This window comes from Myotis nattereri, assembly GCF_964212035.1.
Source record: "Myotis nattereri genome assembly, chromosome: 14".
NCBI classification, from domain to species: Eukaryota; Metazoa; Chordata; class Mammalia; order Chiroptera; family Vespertilionidae; genus Myotis; species Myotis nattereri.
The window spans coordinates 29,756,157-29,776,827 of NC_138089.1; the positions used below are offsets into that span (position 1 = coordinate 29,756,157).

Here is a 20,671-nt window from a genome sequence, read left to right on the forward strand (position 1 = left end):
GCATACATAGAGAAAGCACACTGCTCCCAGGCACATATACTGTCATGTCATCAGAGTTAATTCACAGTAAATAGAATGAATTGCAAAGTAAATTATTAAAACAGAAGACTTTACTGAGGACTTTCTAAAAAATACGTACAAAAAAGAGAAAGAAACTGTTAAGTAAAAACGTTAAGAGCCGCAGTGATGGATTTAGAAGTTTCAATAGCTGTCTAATAAGAATTCCAGAAACAGCCCTAGTCGGTTTGGCTCAGTGGATAGAGCGTCGGCCTGGGGACTGAAGGGTCCCAGGTTCGATTCTGGTCAAGGGCATGTACTTTGGTTGCGGGCACATCCCCAGTAGGGATGTGCAGGAGGCAGCTGATCAATGTTTCTCTCTCACTGATGTTTCTAACTCTCTATCCCTCTCCCTTCCTCTCGTAAAAAAAATCAATGAACTATATTAAAAAAAAAAAGAAAAAGAATTCCAGAAACAGAAGAAAAATAGTGTTCAGGAGAAAATTACCAATGAAAATGTCCAAGAGATAAAGGGAGAAATCTTCAGACAAAAAGGATCCAACAAGTACTGAGCACATAGAAGCAAAAAGGCAATACCTATACAGGTGACTGTAAAATAGCAAAGCTTGAAAGCTAAAGGAAGTCTTAAGTTTTTAGGAAGAAGAATCAAGACTGAGAATTAGAGGACTGACATAAAAATTCTCATCAGCAACAACGGGAACTAGCAAACCATGGAGTATTACCTTTTTAAAAAATATATATGTATTTTTATTGATTTCAGAGACAGATAGAAACATCAATGGTGAGAGAGAATCATTGATTGGCTGCCTCCTGCACACCCCCTACTGGGAATCGAGGCAGCAACCTGGGGATGTGCCCTTGACTGGAATTGAATCTGGGATCCTTTAGTCCCCAGGCTGACACTATATCCACTGAGCCACCAGCTAGGACTCCTCGGAGTAATATCTTAAAAGTTCTGAGGAAATATAATGTTAAATTCAGTCTAACTATCATTTAAGAGTAAGGGTAAAATGAACACTCTTTAAAAAATATGCAAGGACTCAGAAAATTTATCAGCCATAAAGCCTATCTGAAATAATTCCTGCAAAATAAATAATGAATCCAGAAAAGAGAAGTATGTTATAGAAGAAATAGTGTGCTGGGCAGCGTGGGGTGGGAGGATCCTGCCTTTTTCTCTCACTCTTGATACCTGATCCTTTAGCAAATCCTGTGAGTATTATCTTCAAAACAGACCAGGAACATGATCCATTTTTACCACCTCCATTGTTACCAACTGGCCCCCTTGCTCTCTGAGTTACTGCAACAGCCTCTTAATTGGTCTCCTTGACCCTGCATTCTTTCTTCTCACAGCACTCCATATGGCATGAGTGATTAATCCCATTAAAATGTTATTCCTCTGCTTAAAACTCTCCAATGCCTTTCCATCTTAGAGTAAAAGACTTCCAATGGTCCATTAGGCCTATAAAGTCTAACTTCTCCATGATCTTTTGACATCAGTTTCTATGATTACCCCTTGCTCTTTTCTTTTTCCTTAGCCACAAGAGCTTTCTCATGTTTCTTGAATACTCCAGGCAAGCTTCTGTTTCAGGGTGTTTGTACTGGCTGCCATTAGTTATGTCTGCATTATTACTACCCCAAATATCCACATGGCACATTCCCTCATCACCTTTAGGTCTTTGCTGAAATGTCACTTTCTTGGTGACATTTAAAAATTTTTTGATATCGCAACTCTACTCAGTAAGCCCATCATTCTATATTCCCCTTCTTCTTTTTGTCCATCTCATTTATAATCACCCAATATGACATACTTTCTTTTTAAATCCTCACCCAAAGACATGCTGAGAGAAGAAGAGAGAGATTGGTTGCCTTCCATACCTGCCCTGACTGGGAATTGAACTGGCAACCTTTCGGTGCACAGGTACATACTTTTTTGTATGGATTGTCTATTACTACTAAATGGCAAGATCCACAAGGGCAAGGGTTTTGGTATGTTTTATTCACTACTGTGTTCTCCAAGTCTAGAACAGTGTGAAGATTAAAAAAAAAAAAAAAAAAAGCAGGTGAAAATCAAGTCAACCCAAATGTATTAAGATTTCTGTTTAAAGCTTCACGGAAATTTCTTTTACGTTGTCCACAAGCTATATGAGCTAGAACATTTGCTATCATATGGAAGTTCTGTAGGCTATATGTATGTATCTGAATATGCCAGGTCTCCCAAAAGTAGACAATATCTAATCAAATTTGGAGAACACAGAATAAAATTTTAGAGATTAATTTGTTAATAATCTATTATTAGTATGCTTGGTGAACAGTTTAGAAGCCTAGAGTGGTGATTCTTAAAATAATTCAGATGACAACATATCCAGAAGATATGGCCTTCTTTGAAAAACACCATTTATTAAAAACATTTACTAATGTATTAATGAAGGTAGTAAAACATGGCTCCTAACCATTAAGGATTTTAAAGACTAGGGGGGGAGAGAGAGAAAAGTAAGGACCACCTATGTCACAGAAGTTATCACTAAAGCCTTAAAGAAACATAGTAAAGCAAAAGCTCAACTGAGGTGGCTAGAGGCTCATAAATAACTTCTGTAAAGAGCTAACACTGGATTTGAGGCTTAAAGGACAACAAATTACACAGGTGAAGAAGGAAAGAAGGGGATTTCTAGGTAGAGCATACGCAAAAGCATGAATGTAAAGGAGTACAAGTTAAAGAATTGCAAGAGTAGTCTGGTGAAGCGACATAAGGAGAATGCAAAAGGACAGGCTGGGTGAGAAAGGAAGAGGCTGGAATACCAGTAACTCCCTTGGTCCCAGCACACAACCAAGAGCACTTCCAGGTGTAGATGACTGCATCACAATGCAGCAATATAAAACCATAATCCAAGCAGACAGGCCCATAAAAAATTGTCAATGTAAGCATGACTGATAACTGATTGAGTGACCCATAATATTCACTTGCCACACATTACTTTAGTTGTATTGAAGTTCTGTTGCTTACTATTGCTTGTTAGTAATTCTCGAAGCAGGCACCGAATTTTTAAAAACTTATTTGAGAAATACCCTTAATAATGAGAAAATTCTATTAATTCCTTTCCCAATAATTTGGGAAAAGACTATACTGTTTGATTCTAAGTGGCAGAAAAATTCAGAATACTAGTTTCCAGTAAGAGGATAGAGTGAGACTCAATGATTAAGAGCTATGTGATAGGAAATTTGGGAGGCACTCTTTCAGACACCAATGTCACGTAGGAAGTGCAGCAAGAGACTTAACTAGCAGCTGTGGCTATCCAGAAAGTAGCAAGGAAACAGGAAGCAAACAAAACATTTGCTCAACAACCAGAGAATCCAAAGCCCATGTATTTTATTTTAGAAAAAATTCCTGAAGTCTTTCATCAAAGACTTTTAATCTTATGCATAATTTTAACAAACACAGAACCTGTATCCTCACTCCTAGTGTATTAGCAGTAAAAAATGGAGGTGGGTGATGGAGGTGGAAGTGAGATGTTAAGTTATGGTTCACTGACAGCACAAGAAATTAAGTGACAGCCTAAACATAAAGAGAATAGAGAAAAATTGTATTAAGCAAACACAGGAACACAAAAAGCAACAGCAGTCCAAGGCATTTAGCTGGGGAGTAAACAGCTGCACACACCCATAACAGCCCTGAAAACATCACTAAATCAGAGCATTATGTAATAATTAATATTATCAATGACAGACCCAAGTCATCCAGAAAACGTTAACTTACGTTCAATGAACTCTTTTTTAGAAGGCAGGAAAGCATGTAATACATTTTGGAAAAATCCATCAAAATAGTTAAAGCAGCAAGAATGGATGCTTAAAACTGTAGCCTTTGGTAAACTTCATATAATAGAGCTCACTCCTCCAATGTCATTCCAACATGTTAAATTTCTTAAGGCCTGAAAACAATGTAACTTCTAATGTGTCTATTTTATACCTAGAGCAACTAATCATTCTACACAATTTTATGCTTATAAGATCACGGGATAGAACAGAGGTTCTTGAGAACTGTGAATAGACTTTGGGTCTACGAACTCCCTGAAATTACACGCAAAGTTTGTGTCTAGTTTGTACGTGCATTTTTTTGGAGGGAAGGGTCCCAAGCTCTCATCTGACTCCTATTTTCTAAAACCAAAAAAGAATTTACAATACTGGCTTGGATTAGAAAATACTTTAAATAAGAAAAAAAATAGCTAATTTATTCATGGAGAATGACTCACCTTACATTTTATTTCAATAAAATTGAAATGTAAACATAATTGGCACATTGTGACAACTATTTTAAGAATGCTGCTATGGCCCTAACCGGTTTGGATCAGTGGATAGAGTGTCGGCCTGTGGACTGAAAGGTCCCTGGTTCGATTCCAATCAAGGGCATGTACCTTGGTTGTGGGCACATCCCCAGTGGGGGTGTGCAGGAGGCAGCTGAGGGATGTTTCTCTCTCATCGATGTTCTAATTCTCTATCCCTCTCCCTTCCTCTCTGTAAAAAATCAATAAAATATATTTAAAAAAAAAAGAATGCTTCTATGTATGTGAGGACATACATATATATAGTATTCAACATAAACTATAACTTCTAAATCCCTTGAAGTATGCTTAGCATAAAAAATGCTGTCTGGAAGGGCAAGTATATAGCCTATTGATCTTTTTTTTTTTTAAAAAAATATTTTATTGATTTTTTACAGAGAGGAAGGGAGAGAGATAGAGTTAGAAACATCGATGAGAGAGAAACATCGATCAGCTGCCTCCTGCACATCTCCTATTGGGGATGTGCCCGCAACCCAGGTACATGCCCTTGACCGGAATCGAACCTGGGACCTTTCAGTCCGCAGGCCGACGCTCTATCCACTGAGCCAAACCAGTTTCGGCAAGCCTATTGATCTTTAGCCATAAAAATTATCTGGATGCCTAAAAATAAAACGCACTTGGTTTCTTTTGTCTTATTAATATATTTGGACATATACAGTCTTCTGACTAGGCCATTCAAAGAAATTATGAAACAAAAAATTTTTCTTATTACTCTATTCTTCAAAAAACACTCTATTTGGCACTCTACATTCTCTTAAAAGTAGCCTATGTTTGGTGTTTGTTTTATCATTTCAGAATTTATAGCAGAAGCTCTCTTACTTTACCTAACAGATTTGATAGATTGACTGAGACTCCCCATTTCCTCTGTAAAACATACTAAATGATGATGCTCATGGGATGCTGAATGCTTATGGTTGCTAGGCAACTGTCTATTAAGCCTGTATCCTTCTGTTCCACTGGTTCAGCTTTTTTGCTTACCAAGTCTGTTGGGTTTGTTCCCAAACCTATTTATGCCATTTTCCATGTTGTAATTATAATTTACTGAAATATACTTAAAGTGTCTGTCCCCTACTAACACATTTACTATTTATTTGAAAATTAGGCAAGTGCTTTGAAAAGCTTCAAAAAAGGAAACCACACATACACAAATAAGGTTGATTTATATGGGGTTGAGATGGCTATAAAAGATTAGGGTGACTATCCTGAAAATCTAAAATAACTTATATGCATATATGCATAACTCATGGACACAGACAGTAGTGTGGTGAAGGCCCGAGGGGGTGTGTGTTGGGAGGGGGGAGGTCAATAGGGAAAAAAGAGGGGACATATGTAATACTTTCTTTTTTTTCTTTATTAAGTTATTATATATGTGTCCTTATCGCCCCATTGCCTCCCCCCCCCACCTCTCCACCCATGTCCTCACCCCCCTGTTGTCAATACTTTCAACAATAAAGATAATTTAAAAAAAAAAATTCTGTACTTGGATTACTTTTTAAGTATTTAAGTTTTAGCTCCAGTTTGGAGAAATCAACCTGAAAACTGATGCATTAGAGGTATATTTGCACAAGAAAGACAAAGGGGAAATTCAATCTGTGGAACCATACTCAAAGAAAAGATCTTTGAATCAGTCTAGAATGAATCTGATAACTTTATAGAAATCACTACCTATGGTATGACTGAAAATTTTTGACTGACATTAACCAGCAAACCACTGAAATAGTCTCATTTATTAGATAATGATTCTTACCAATTTGGCTTTGAGAGTTAAAGAAACTTCCAAGCCCTAAGAAGTCTTAATGTTGTTTCTTATTGATTATAACAGAAGGAATTTTAAAAAGACAGAGCATGTGAGAGAAAAATGTAACTTACATGGTGTCACTTATCAAATATTTATTGCATTCAATAAATAGTATGTGTGCATCACTGTGAGAAACTATACACTATAGTATTAGTGAAAAGGTTCACTAGAGTCACATTAAGCAGCAAAAAGAAACCTTCACTGAGAACCAGGAAAAGACCCCACAATAAAGCATAAACACAACTACCTGGCTGTTTGTGGTAGGTGAGCTCTCTGCTTGTTAAGCAGAACCACCGTTTCTTGAAATTCTTTTTTCCAATCCGAGTTCTTCCCTGAGCTCTTTTATACATCTCACTGCCAAAACAACAGATGTAAACATTTAGTTACAAATATTAAAAGTTAATCCAAAAAACTGTCCTTTCATTTTAAATATTTATAACTATGCCATACAGAATTAAAAATGCCAAATGAGTGATTCCCCGCCCCCCCCGCAAACTTTCAATAATAATACTTTAAGACTGAATAGTACTGTTACTTTTCCAAATAGTAATTCTAATTTACTTAATACCCACAATCTTACTATATTTGCAAAACAATTCTAGGACTGTATAGACAAGGAGTCATGCCCATCTGACAAAGTTTATAGGACAGTGGGTGACTTACCTGATGGATGTTACTTAGGCAGTTGTAGCACAGAAACCACACCTCCACCCCTATTTCCTCACTCCCAAACCCATACCCTTTGTACTTACTTAACGCCTATACTAAAATGTGACTTTAATGTCTAATTTCATTGAATTACCCTTCTTTCAGTTGCACAGGCTCACTCGTACCACTGGACTCTTTAGTTTCAGTAGATGAAATTTCATCCAAGAACTAAATGGGCAAACAGGCAAATATTACTTTGTGATATGATACATCATAAATTCAGCTTATTTAAAATGTCATGGATAATACTGTAAAGTTCTTCAATATTAAGAAATATACATAATTATAATTTATAAAGCAAAACACATATTTAATTATAGAGTAATTAATAAATGATAGGTATTCTAAAAAGGTTATTCTTAAGTTATTTAAAAACCAGAGTAAGCCCTAGCTAGTTTGGCTCAGTGGATAGAGCACTGGCCTATGGACTGAAGGGTCCCAGGTTCAATTCTTGTCAAGGGCTTGAACCTCAGTTGCAGGCTCCTTCCCAGCCTGGGCTCTGGTCAGGGCATGTGCAGGAGGCAACCAATCGATGTGTTTCTCTCACATCGATGTTTCTGTCTTTCCCTCTCTCTTCCACTCTCCCTAAAAATTAATGGAACAATATCCTCGGGTGAGAATTAAAAAAATAAAAAATAAAATAAATAAAAACCACAATATATTTCCCTGTAGTAAGAATTCAATCTATAATCTCTTAACTGCAATTCTGATATCTCTAAAGCTCTGAATACAAAGATTTTTTGTTTTACTTCTGATTTTAAACTCATTTGGGGGTATAACTTAACCTGAACTGGAGTAAGGCTATTTATAATCTGTATTTATCTACTTAGTGTAAATATTCATACTTTGTGCTATATAAACATTGATGTGGGGAGAAACCAAGATGGAGGCATAGGTAAACACCTGAAATTGCTGCCTTGCACAACCATTTCAAAAATACAACTAAAAGACAAAACAGACATCATCCAGAACCACAGGAAGGATGGCTGAGTGGAAATTCTACAACTAGAAAGAAAGAGAAAAGCACACTGAGACTCAGAGGAGGTGCGAAAGTAAACTGCAGAGGTATGGAGGCGTGGTAGAAAGGGCTGGCAACTGAGGATACGGTTGTCTTTTTCAATCAGGAGGGAGACACAAGCTCCCGACAGCCCTGAACTCCAGTTCCAGGCGAGTCTCTGGGGACTCAGACTCATACAGGGAGAAACTGGACTGTCTGGCATCGGGTGGAACTCGAGGGAGACTTTCTCTCAGAGGTGCTTGCAGCTATTACCGATTACCGAGGGACACTGAGACCTGAGGCCTCTTAGGGCAGGGCTGAGGATCAGCCATAGCTGTTTGCTCCGCCCTGTTGATTCCCTGAGACCCCACCCCACCCAAGCTGTGTGCAGAGGCTTTTGCATATGAATGGCCTGGCCCTTTGCAATCTAAAATTACCTAACAAACTGCAACTGGGTCAAAGAGACCCAGAACATCCAACAGAAGGTCCAAGGCCCCACAGCAACTTGCATTGCTTCACAGCTGGGCCTCATGTGGGCACCGCCAAATCCCAAACAAAGAAGAGGAATCTGCAGACCTCTCTGTTGCTCCTGCTGGGTAGCCTCAGGCAGAGGCTAAATTAGCACCTCCTTAGAGATCCAAGAGCCAGTGTACCCAGTGGTCCGAGTGGGACCATCCAGATTACAACTCCTCAGATCCATAAGGGACACACTCAGGGGGCAGACTCAGTGAGCACCAAAGCCCCACTGAAGCAAGTCTTGCCCCATAAGGGGATCTCCAGCACAGAAGTTCTCCCACTGTAGACAAAGCTGATTCTCACAGCCAACAGGCCTGGAGTCAATTCCTCCCAGTGATACCAATTACAATCAAGGCTTAACTACAACAAGACTGTGCACAGGACCACAAAGGGGTGCACCAAGGGTGTCCACCTCAGGTAATTGGGGAGGCTGAGTCACTGGGCCCTAGAGGACACTTAGCACAGAAAGCCACTCTATCAACACAGGGAAGCAGCCAAAATGCAGAGACAAAGAAACAGGTCATAAAGGACAGAAATAGAGGAACGCAAACTACTGGATACAGAGTTCAAAACCACACTTCTAAGGTTTTTCAAGAATTTTCTAGAAACCGCTGATAAATTTAGTAAGACCTTCAAGAAGTCTAGTGAGACCCCTGAGGATATGAAAAAGGACCAACTAGAAATTAACCATACACTGACTGAAATAAAGAATATTATACAGAGATCCAACAGCAGACTAGAGGATCGCAAGAATCAACTCAAAGATTTGAAGTACGAAGAAGCAAAAAACACCCAACTGGAAAAACAAAAAGGAAAAAGAATCCAAAAATATGAAGATAGTGTAAGAAGCCTTTGGGACAACTTCAAGCGAACCAACATCCAAATTAGGGGGGTGCCAGAAGAAGAGAGAGAGCAAGATATTGAAAACCTATTTGAAGAAATAATGACAGAAAACTTCCCCTACCTGGTGAAAGACATAGACTTACAAGTCCAGGAAGCAAAGAGAACCCCAAACAAAAGGAATCCAAAGAGGACCACACCAAGACACATCATAATTAAAATGCCAAGGGCAAAAGACAAAGAGAGAATCTTAAAAACAGCAAGAGAAAAACAGTTATCTACAAGGGAGTACCCATACGATTGTCAGCTGATTTCTCAACAGAAACTATGCAGGCCAGAAGGGAGTGGCAAGAAATATTCAAAGTGATGGATAGCAAGAATCTACAACCTAGATTACTTTACCCAGCAAAGCTATCATTCAGAATTGAAGGTCAGAAAAAGAGCTTCACAGATAAGGAGTTCATCACCACCAAACCAGTATTATATGAAATGCTGAAAGGTATTCTTTAAGAAGAGGAAGAAGAAGAAAAAGGTAAAGATAAAAATGATGAACAACAAATACATATCTATCAACAAGTGAATCTAAAAATCAAGTGAATAAAAAATCTGATGAACAGAATAAAGTGGTGATTATAATAGAATCAGGGGCATAGAAAGGGAGTAGACTGACAATTCTCGGGGGGGAAAGGGGTGTGGGAAGAGACTGGACAAAAATCGTACTCCTATGGATGAGGACAATGGAGGTGGGGGGTAAGGGCAGAGGGTGAGGTGGGAACCGGGTGGAGGGGAGCTATGGGGGGAAAAAAGAGGAACAACTGTAATAATCTGAACAATAAAGATTAAAAAAAAAAAAGACAGTAATTAACTTGTCAAATTAATCCTTGAGCAACCCTCTAACTACCCATCAAGTGGCCTAAATATAATTTTGTGTTTATATATATCTTATGCATATATACGTATTTGTGTAATAACCCTATGTATGTATGTATGTATGTATAAATATACCATCTAAAGACATGTAAAAAAAACACCAAACATTGATGTGTTTGATATCAATGGTGCAACCCCAGACCCCACTGGGGGTGGGGGTACTATATAAAATATAGCATATCCCATACACAAAAATAAACTCAAAATGGATAAAGGACTTTAACATAAGACAGGAAACCATAAAAAATATTAGAGGAATCCATAGGCAGCAAAATCTCAGACATATGCCGAAGCAATATCTTTACCGATATAGCGCCTAGGGCAATGAAAACTAAAGAGAAAATAAACAAATGGGACTACATCAAAATAAAAAGCTTCTGTACAGCAAAAGAAACCATCAACAAAACAACAAGAAAGCCCACTGCATGGGAGAACATATTTGCCAATGTTATCACTGATAAGGGTTTAATCTCCAACATTTACAGGGAACTCATACAACTTAACAAAAGAAAGATAAACAACCCAATAAAAAAATAGGCAATGGACCTACCATTAAGTAGATACTTTTCGAAAGAGGACATAAGGAAGGCCAACAGACAAATGAAAACATGCTCAAAGTCACTAATCATGCGAGAGATGCAAATCAAAATGACATTCTGACATTTCCCAGAATGGCTATCATCAACAAATCAACAAATGGCAAGTGCTGGTGAGGATTCGGAGAAAAAGGAACCCTTCTACACTGCTGGTGGAAATGCAGACTGGTGCAGCCACTGTGGAGAACAGTATGGAGTTTCCTCAAAAAACTAAGAATGGAACTCCCATTTGACCCAGTGATCCCACTTCTAGGAATATATCCCAAGAGACTAGAAACACCAACCAGAAAGGATATATGCACCCCTATGTTCATAGCAGCACAATTTACAACAGCTAAGATTTGGAAACAGCCTAAGTGCCCATCAGCAGATGAGTGGATTAAAAAACGGTGGTACATCTACACAGTGGAATACTACACTTCGGTAAAAAAGAAGGAATTCTTACCATTTGCAACAGCATGGATAGAACTGGAGAGCATTATGCTAAGTGAAATAAGCCAGTCAGAGAAAGATAAATATCACATGATCTGACTCATTTATGGAATATAATGAACAACGTAATATAATGAACAACATATGATGAACAGAAACAGATCCTGAGACAGAGAAGCATCCATCAGACCGTCAAACCTCAGAGGGAAGGTAGGCGAGGGTGGGGGTAAGGGGGAGAGATCAACCAAAGGACTTGTATGCATGCATATAGGCCTAACCAATGGACACAGACACCAGGGGGTGAGGGGATGAGTGGGGGGGGGGGCAATGGGGGGATAAGTACACATATATAATCTTACTCAATAAAGAAAAAAAATAAAAAATAAAATAAAATATAGCATATAACTTTTAAAACTATGAAAACTGAATTCTGAAATACTTCTGGTCCCAATGATTTTAGATATAGGATTGTAAACCTATATTATCTCCAAACTATGGCTCTTCGGGCCAGATTTAACCTGCAGCCTGTATTTGTAAGGTCCATGAGTTAAGAATGTTTTTTATATTTTTAGAGAGTTGTAAAAACAAAGACGAAAATGAAGAATATGTGGCAGAGCCCTTTCGTGTCCAGCAAAGCCTAAAACACTCCTCTCCAGCTCTTTTCAGAGAAGAGTTTGTTGACTTCTATATATAATTGACTTTAGCCCTGACAGTACTTCACAGGAGTGACTGAAGTACAGCTGAGTTCTCTGGAATAAACTGAATCTAATCACAATTTATAAACTTCCTGTGAAAAATGTAGGAATGCGGTGGCTCAGGAAAATTTAAAGTACCCATCTCTAGCAATGGCAAGCCACCCAGTGAAGAGCATGCAGCTTTGTAAATATGCCACCTCGCCTTGTTAAGAGCTTCTTGGCATGTGGCTTTCATGGGAAGGCAAATCAGTAGTTCAAGAAATAATTCTTGTTCTTAGAGAGGAATCCTATTGTGTTCCATAAATGAACTATACGTTTAGTCCTTGCCTTTTCACTTCTTTTTTTTCTAAAAAGATTTTTTTATTGATTTTTAGAGAGAGTGAAAGGGAGAGAAGGATGGAGGGAGGGGGGATAGGGAGAGAGAGAGCGAGAGCGAGAAAGTGAGAGAGAGCGCGCGCGCAAAACAGAGATTGGTTGCCTCCCACATGGTGTCCCGCCTGGGCTGGGGATTGAACCAGCAACCCAGGTACATGTTCTTGGCTGGGAATTGTACCTGAGACCCTTAGGGGCCAATGCTCTAACCACTGAACTACACCAACCAGTGCAGTCCTTACTTTTTCCTTTGTACTTTTCTATGTTGTCCCATTTAGAACAAACAAACAAAAACAAAGTACATTCCAATAAGGATGATATTGAGGCACCAGTGCTTAATGTAAATAGAATTTGTGGGAACAGCCATTTTCTCCTAAAATTGGCTGTGAATTACCTGCCAGAACCCAGATTCTTCAATGGGATGTTTACTTCTAGTTTGCTGGAAGGAAATCTTGGCAAGTGAAAGAATGAGGGCAGAGTTTCTCCTGCATTACACGTGTGTGGTGAATTAGAAGGAGTATCTAAGGGAACTAAAGAAGTGACCTATCACATCTTTAGTTCTCACTGTGGACCACCCGCTAATGGAGTGTAACAGACTTATCTGAAGGTTTCATTTCTTAATTTTGCCTGAAGGCACTGATTTATTTGACAAATATTTACGATAATTATTACATTTATTTGTTATATACAAAGAAACTATGGGGTAAATACAGTTAGACAAAGTGAAAGAAAACAATAATTAAGATGGACTATAGGTTCCAGTGTGCTCAGGGCTATCCTTGTCTGTAACTGTGGTCCCAACATAGTCAAATAGGATTCCTTTTTTACTCTTGAAAGTATCCAGGTTTGGACATGAAATTATATGGTCATTTGTTTATAGACCTATCCAGGTTCACTTCCCTAAACACTGTGGGACTAGCATAGGATTCAGAGTTATAACCTATTTTCTGCTGAAGCAGTGGCCAACATCAGTAGTGAGAATAATACAAGTGAGAAGTTTGGGTTTATAAGCTTTTGCACTTTATAGCACTGCACATATTCAGACTTAGCTAGTGAATAATAAAGAAAACTCTTATATCAGGGCAAAATAGCCTATGCTAGCTTAGGAGCCTGGAACCAAATCTGGCAGGAGACAGGCTATGGTGATAGCCCATGAGAATGTGAGTGGGTGACTGAGGGCAGATGAAGAACAGACTAGACACCTGGCACCCTTACATACTTTCTCCACTGAACTTATAAACTCAACACATTCTGATTATACCAGGGGAAATAAAATCAGATGCTGCTATGGCCTAAGTCATAAAAAAATAGAAAAACAACTATAAAACAAAACAACAACAGTAGATCATAAACAAAAGTCTGCCTACACTGCCCACAAATGTTTAAACAATGTCCCATAAATAAAAGGGCAGCTTTTTCTCTGCCTACTCTTTTGAAAGACTTTCTCCTCAAAAGCCTTCGATGGTTGCTTAAAATAATTTTGAGTTATTTTACTATATTTTGCACTATAAAGTGCAAAAGCTTATAAACCCAAACTTCTCACTTGTATTATTCTCACTAGTGACATTGGCCACTGCTTCAGGAGAAAATAGGTTATAACTCTGAATCCTATTGAGCTCGCACTATTCTAGATGAAAAGATTACAACAGGCTTTAATTTTTTAAATTATCATTTTCATTTACTGAGTCCCTGTATAAATTTTAAAAGTACAAAAAAAGTACAAACAGACTTCTACAAAAAATACTCTTGGCAATCAGCTGTGAATCATGTTGCAGAAAATGAATGAAATCTTTAAAATTTGGCTTTGCTAATTTGAATTAACTAAGTTAAAACTGTGATAAATAAGATATAGTACTTTCTTCAAGGCAAGTTTAGATATATACTTCAAAACAATTTTTCTTAACAAATTTTTAGGGTATTATAGTAATGCTACATTTTGTTTAGAATGATTCAAAACTAAAGACTTGAGAAATTTTAGATCCTTTCAAAACATTTTCAGTTTCTAAGTATAACAATTTTTGTATATTGCTATCATAAGCCTATACTGTTTATAAAATATCCAGTAATTCATATATTTTTTACTACTATATATCAGGCACATACTAAGCCTTTACCCCTAAGACCAGAGGTTCTCAATCAGAGGCAATTTTTGTCTTTCAGGGTCATTCGGCTGTTTAAAGACATTTTTGGTTGTCAAATTAGAGGCATGTTACTGGTGTCTAATTGTGGAGGTCAGGGATGCTGCTAAACATCCTAAAATGTACAAGATAGCCCTTCACAATCTAGAATTACCTGTAGTAAATTGCCAATAGTGCTACTGTTGAAAAGCCCTAACTCCGGACACTTATAATTTGTGTTATTAAGACACTGGTAATAGTAGCTATTGCCAACACTCATTTAGTGTTCCCAAAGCTAAAAACCCCATAGTTTTGAGTGGGGGAGAAAGACAGGGGGGAGACAGCCTTGTTATAGTTGATGGATAGTTTTACATTATTTTTTTAAACTAAAGATTAACTCTTAGGAATATTATGAAATGTTATTTCCTCAATGCTCTATGATAAGAAATGTTAATATTTTCAGAGTAAAACAATCATACCTTTTTAACTGCTAGAATGTATCCTTCTTCTTGAAACATTTTAAAAAATTCACACATGAATGTCTCCTTGAAACTTGACTAAAGAAAAAAAAAAACCCACAGGATTTATATAATATATATTAAGTAGAGAACTGAATACAGTGGACTATATTTTTAATAAAGCTGAGGATTAAGCCCTAAAAGGAGTCAATCATATATCTTAAGAGAGTTCTAGGGCTTGGAGCTGAAGATTGCCTCAATAGTGTTAGATGATTATGGTGCCCACGAATAAACAGGAGGCGCTAGCATCTATTTACCAGACCTGCTCCCCTTCCTAGATAGAATCTGTCTGTAACAGGTGACTAAGACACAGAATCTATCTAAAAGACATCTACTGCATCTGTGCAATCTATGCATTTTGGTTTTGCTCTGCTTTTAATTTAGAAGGAAATGAGTTGAGAGAGAAGGGGGCACAGGGTAGAACTACATTTAGAAGTGTGAATACAAAGCAAGGATGCAAAGACTTACCTTGCTTTTGGACAAACTCCCCCAGCTTCCCAAAGTCTGAATGGTTTTTGAGATGAGAGTTAATGTTCTAATTGTTGGTGCATCCTAAGGAATGTAAAAAGACACAAAACTCCTGTTAAGTTTTAAAAAACCAGAATTTGTATAAAAAAACAGAACAGAGTGAATGGGCTACATTGCTCTACAAACAATGACTAAAAATGTTCATTCAAAGCAATGTAGTTAAAATCTAGCTAAGGATGGGCATAATTCATTGGACTAAGGAATAAAGAGACTAAAGAAGCCACATATAATTGACAATTCCTCCAAAAGGAATTATATTTATGATGTGTCACTTTTGAAAGCTATTATTCAATCAATATCATATATATGTTGTTTTGTATAGTATGGCAGCTTGAATTACCTAATAAATTGTATTCACTTTTGAAATGTCAGTGGCATCTACTTTTTTCTACCTTATGACTTAAAATGGTAGTTCCCAATCCACTTCTAAACATATTCAATAATTTATATGGTTTATGCAATCAAGACTTTCCACCTGGAAGCAAAGACCTAAATTCAAATTAGGCAATGAGAAGTCACCTACTTCATATCGGATCTAAGCAGAGGGTAACTACTGGGTCCATTATCCAAGGTGGAAAGAGTGACCTACTGTGTCAATGTTAATGCAACCCATGTTTTAAAATTAGTGTTTTTTAGAAATTATTCATTCATGTGTGTATATACACACATGTGTACATGCCTGAGTGCCCATGTTTTAGCAGCAGGCCTAGCTCACTTTTGATGTATTTCTTAGTAAAACTACACTCACCTATTTAGTCTTTAATCTTCTGCAATCTGATTTTCTTCTTCTCTTTTACTATACTAAAACTGGCTTCTCAAAATTCACAGAACTTCTACATGTAAAATCCCATGAACTTTCATTGGTTTTCCTCCCCAACCACTCTACAAATTTCATCACTGGCCTTGACAATGTCATCACCCCAGGTTCCTGGGATCCTCACTGGCTCTCAATTTGTATAGTAGGAACTGTCTATACTTCTTACCTGGTGCTAATCAGGTGTTAGGTTTAGATTTATACATGTAGCTTTCGAGTACATACCTTATATATTTTCCCTATTTCCCCAATTAGAATGAGAGCTTCTTAAAAAAAAAAGGGATAAGGTTATACTTAAAAGTAAACAATATATGCCAGTATGAAGCAGACCTTGTGGCATATGAAAAGTGATCTAAAATAACAAGAGTTTATGCTTAGAAGGACTTTATTGCAACATCTGTTACAGGAATATGCAAACTAAAGTCTGAATATATGGCAGGGTCACAAGCTCAGAGGTAGGAGTTCCATTTATGTCCAGAGCACTGCTGCGAAGCTTTTGCTTCCCGAGTTCAGTGACAGAGTCATAGACAGAACAGCATGTGGACAAAAGGACACTGGCCCTCTCACTGCTGCAGTTACTCACAGACCATTTGTTCTTTGACAAGAAAGGATATGTTGCTGCCAAAGCAGCATGGCCCATTCAGTTCTCAAAGTTAAATGAGTGGCCAATGTCAAGAGGAGGAGTGGCCCTCAGAGCCCAGTTTAACCCCCCAAACCATGGGTCCTCTATACACTGTATCAGTCGGTGAGTTTCTTTCTTTTTTTTTTTTTTAAATATATTTTTATTGATTTTTTACAGAGCGGAAGGGGAAGGGATAGAGAGTTAGAAACATCGACGAGAGAGAAACATCGGTCAGCTGCCTCCTGCACACCCTCCACTGGGGATGTGCCCGAAACCAAGGTACATGCCCTTGACCGGAATCGAACCTGGAACCTTTCAGTCTGCAGGCCGACGCTCTAGCCACTGAGCCAAACCAGTTAGGGCTCGGTGAGTTTCTTAAGGGCAGGGAGGTCTTTCTCATCATGGCCTCCCCAGTGCTGAGTGGTGTTTGACACAGTATAGGTGCTCCAACACCTGACTGCCTAAGAGGGGTAAGTAAGCTCACACACTGGGAAGACTGACTGAGTCAGAATTTGTTTAATTCCATTCAAACTGAGTGAGATCAAATAATATTTTATTAGTTGTTTGACCTTGGAGATATTACTGAATTGTGATTTGCTTCTTTGCAAATGGGGATGATAACAGAATTTACCTCACAGGGTTATTGGGAGGACTAAGTTAAAACATATAAAGTACCTAGAACAAAGCCTAGTACAAAGTAAGAACTAAATAAATTTTGGTTATTATTATTTGTTATACAAATCAGCAACAAAAGCAATTAGATAAGATTATAAAATATTTGGGACATAAAAAGTTAAAGAATCAGCAGAAATACACTGTATGAGAATGAAACACAAACAGGAAAAATAAGGAGTTTTAAAGTGTTAAGAAATGTAAATCTATGTGGCATAGACTCCTGTTTAAGTAATAAGTAGGACTTCACAACAAAAAGATTATATACTTTAAAAGAGTTTTAAGTTTCATAGTTACAATAGCATCTCAGGTGAATAAAAAGCAAAAATATGGAGATACGAAACAAATTATGTTCCAATAAAAGTTTCTAAACCTTTTAGAAATGAGCCTCTTTTAACTTCTGTAAGATTTAAAAACATCTGCAAGGTTAAACTAAACATATAACTAATTTAAAAAATTACCCTTATATTTTGGAAATTTACAAATATACACAATAGCGTATGGAAAATGTAATGAATCTTCTTTGTATCCATCACCAAGCTTCAACAATTATCAATATTTTATTATTCTGTGTAATATGTTTTAATAGCAATAACAAAAAATAGAATTTTCAGCCTTCTCTAAAAGATTAAAATGGCCAAGAAAAATGTCCAGTGAATTTAATTATAAGAAAACATAGCTAAGTGAAAGTGGCCTATTTTACCTTTTCTTCATTTTAATAAAAATAAATAAAAATGGAATAAAGCTTTGAGAAGAACAACACTTACTGGATGGTGAGGTCGCAAATGAAAAGTATGAGGTGATACTACGGCTACAGCAAAGAAACGAAGAAATACAAAGCTGCTCACTGCAGAATACTGAACATGAGGGTCATCTGCAGGAAAAAAATGGTGAAATGTCATGCACAAAAACACTGAATTAAAAAACAAAGATGACAAAGTAAAAAATATTGAGAAAACATGTAAACTAAATAGGAGATCAATATAATTTGCCTAGTCAGGACTGAATTGATGAGATGATAGTGATGATTATGACTAAATTAAAAGAAAAAATCCTATGACTAAAAAAAAAACTAAAATCACTAATAAAATGAAAGGCAAAGCTGCTAGATTTTCAGAAATATTTTAATTTGGAAACACTTCTTTCCTCAATCTGCAAGAAGAGACTCCTGAAATTACAACAAAAATAAAAGTATCTAGCACTACCAAGTGACAATACTGAATCCCTGAAGACTTGGATAGGAGATTTTCAGTTTTAGGATACTTTAATTTTCCCCTCAGAAATCTTGATTATATCAAAGACTATGCCAAACAATTAGGCTAAAACCTTTACTTTTAAAAAACTATTCATATTCCATCAAAACCACAAATGAAATGGAGACAACTTGGGCTTTGATCATTAACCTACAGCTTTCATTTCAGACTGGAGCCTATACTTAACCCAACAATCCGACGGGAAAGAAGCAGGTGGGGAGAGCACAAATGTCTGGATTTGGTTTGAGTTCTAATTCTTGTAAGTCACTCAAAAGGCAGTCACGGACAAGTCATTTATTTGTAATTCTTCAATACTACCTGCTCCCCACTCATTGCCTCCCCATCTTCTTCCCAGAGTGATAAGGACAAATGAGAAACTATAAAAATTCTTGGTAATAAAAATATCACTACAGTAATCAACTGAGGATATGAAGACATTAATATTTAAGTCAACAATAAGTCAGTCAAGGAGATACTTTTGCTCTTATGAAAAATAAAAGATGTGTTTTAGATTATTTACATAAACAAGAATTAAACAGATAAAGCATATTTTAGGCCAAGATAACTAACTGGGTAGAGTTCTGTGCCTAGTGCACACTTTGGAATAGACCAGACCCAGGTTGGAGAACCTGCTTGCCCACTGGCCATGTCATGAATCTTGTGTAAGTTACTTAAATTTCTCTAAACCTGTTTCATTATCTACCTAAGGGGAGCAATACCTGCCTCATGTGGTACTGTATAGATGAGAGTAGGAGATAATATAGGATAGCATGTGTCTGTTCAGTCACTAAGCATTCAATGTAGTTACCATGATCTAACTCACCAAAATATAATTTCAGTCAGCATTTCATCTTTCCATATGTTTGTGTCTCTGCTCCCCTTATTTTTGTTTCAAAGAGCAGATTTAGTATACTTATGTGAGGTTAAGTGTTTACGTCTTCACTATAATTAGTAAAGCCATCTAAATCTTAATTTATCTACATGCTAGTTGGACAATTCAGTCCCACCACCTTAGCACTGGGTAAATTTAGTGGAGGGTCAGATAACTGCACACATATGTACACATTCATACTTAAAAGAACGTGATATGCCTTAGCCGGTGTGGCTCAGTTGGTTGGCGTGTCTTCCCGTACACTGAAAGATTTCAGGTTCAATCTCCAGTCAGGGCACACACAGGAGGCAACTGATCAATGTTTCACTCTCAAATTGATGTCTCTGTCTGTCTCCCTCTCCATCTCTCTCTCCCTTCCTCTCTTTCTAAAATCAATAAAAATAACAAAATCTCTTCAGATGGTTATAGAAATAAACTTAAGGTTTCACACAGCTGGGTAAGATTGATAATTTAAGTAGCTGCCTTATCTTCCCCCTCCTCCCTTTGCCCTACTATAGGAAGATCTGGAAAGACAGCTATAGCAAGTTTACTTACTTATCAGAGATGCATATAATTAGAAAACTTCCAAGTATTGACAATCAGAGATAGCAACTCTTAATTTTATAAAATGTTTCTACTAAGCAAAGCCTTGACAATGCTACTGTGCAAAATTAAAACACGCCAGTTACTGACATATGTACCTCAAAATTCTATGTATATTACAACAGAGATGTTTTTAATGTCTAAAACCATTTCTGTAAAAATTTATCACCCCCAAAACCTATAATTCTCAAGCTGTCAGATCTAGTCATTTTTATGGAACTAAAACTTCTCACTATCTGAATGTATGCAAGTAGAAAAGGGAGTTAGTACAAATAACAAAGGTGTTTTTGTTTATTATATTTAACAATCTCATAAGCACCTGGTATAAAGGTTTATTTATATAATGTTATAGTTCTAAATTTTGCCTTTCTTAAAAAGAATGCTGATTTTGATTTGTATAAAGTTGTCATTATATTAAAATAAAACATAATATATGT

The 20,671-nt window shown here is 37.1% G+C and overlaps 1 protein-coding gene across 6 annotated transcripts in view; it reads right to left on the reverse strand.

Moving 5' to 3' along the window:
* Window positions 1-20,671, reverse strand: part of RASA2 (RAS p21 protein activator 2) — a 129,412-nt gene that overhangs the window by 9,228 nt on the left and 99,513 nt on the right. For 2 of the 6 annotated variants that reach the window (XM_081106125.1, XM_081106123.1), the window contains exons 15-19: window positions 18,275-18,381; window positions 15,340-15,423; window positions 14,833-14,910; window positions 6,953-7,026; window positions 6,398-6,504 (exon numbers count right to left, since the gene is read on the reverse strand). In XM_081106125.1, coding sequence (XP_080962251.1) covers window positions 6,398-6,504; window positions 6,953-7,026; window positions 14,833-14,910; window positions 15,340-15,423; window positions 18,275-18,381 — 450 coding nt within the window. Of the gene's footprint in view, window positions 1-6,391; window positions 6,505-6,952; window positions 7,027-14,832; window positions 14,911-15,339; window positions 15,424-18,274; window positions 18,382-20,671 lie in introns of all 6 variants that reach the window. The other 4 variants (XM_081106124.1, XM_081106121.1, XM_081106122.1 and 1 more) reach the window with 2 other exon arrangements.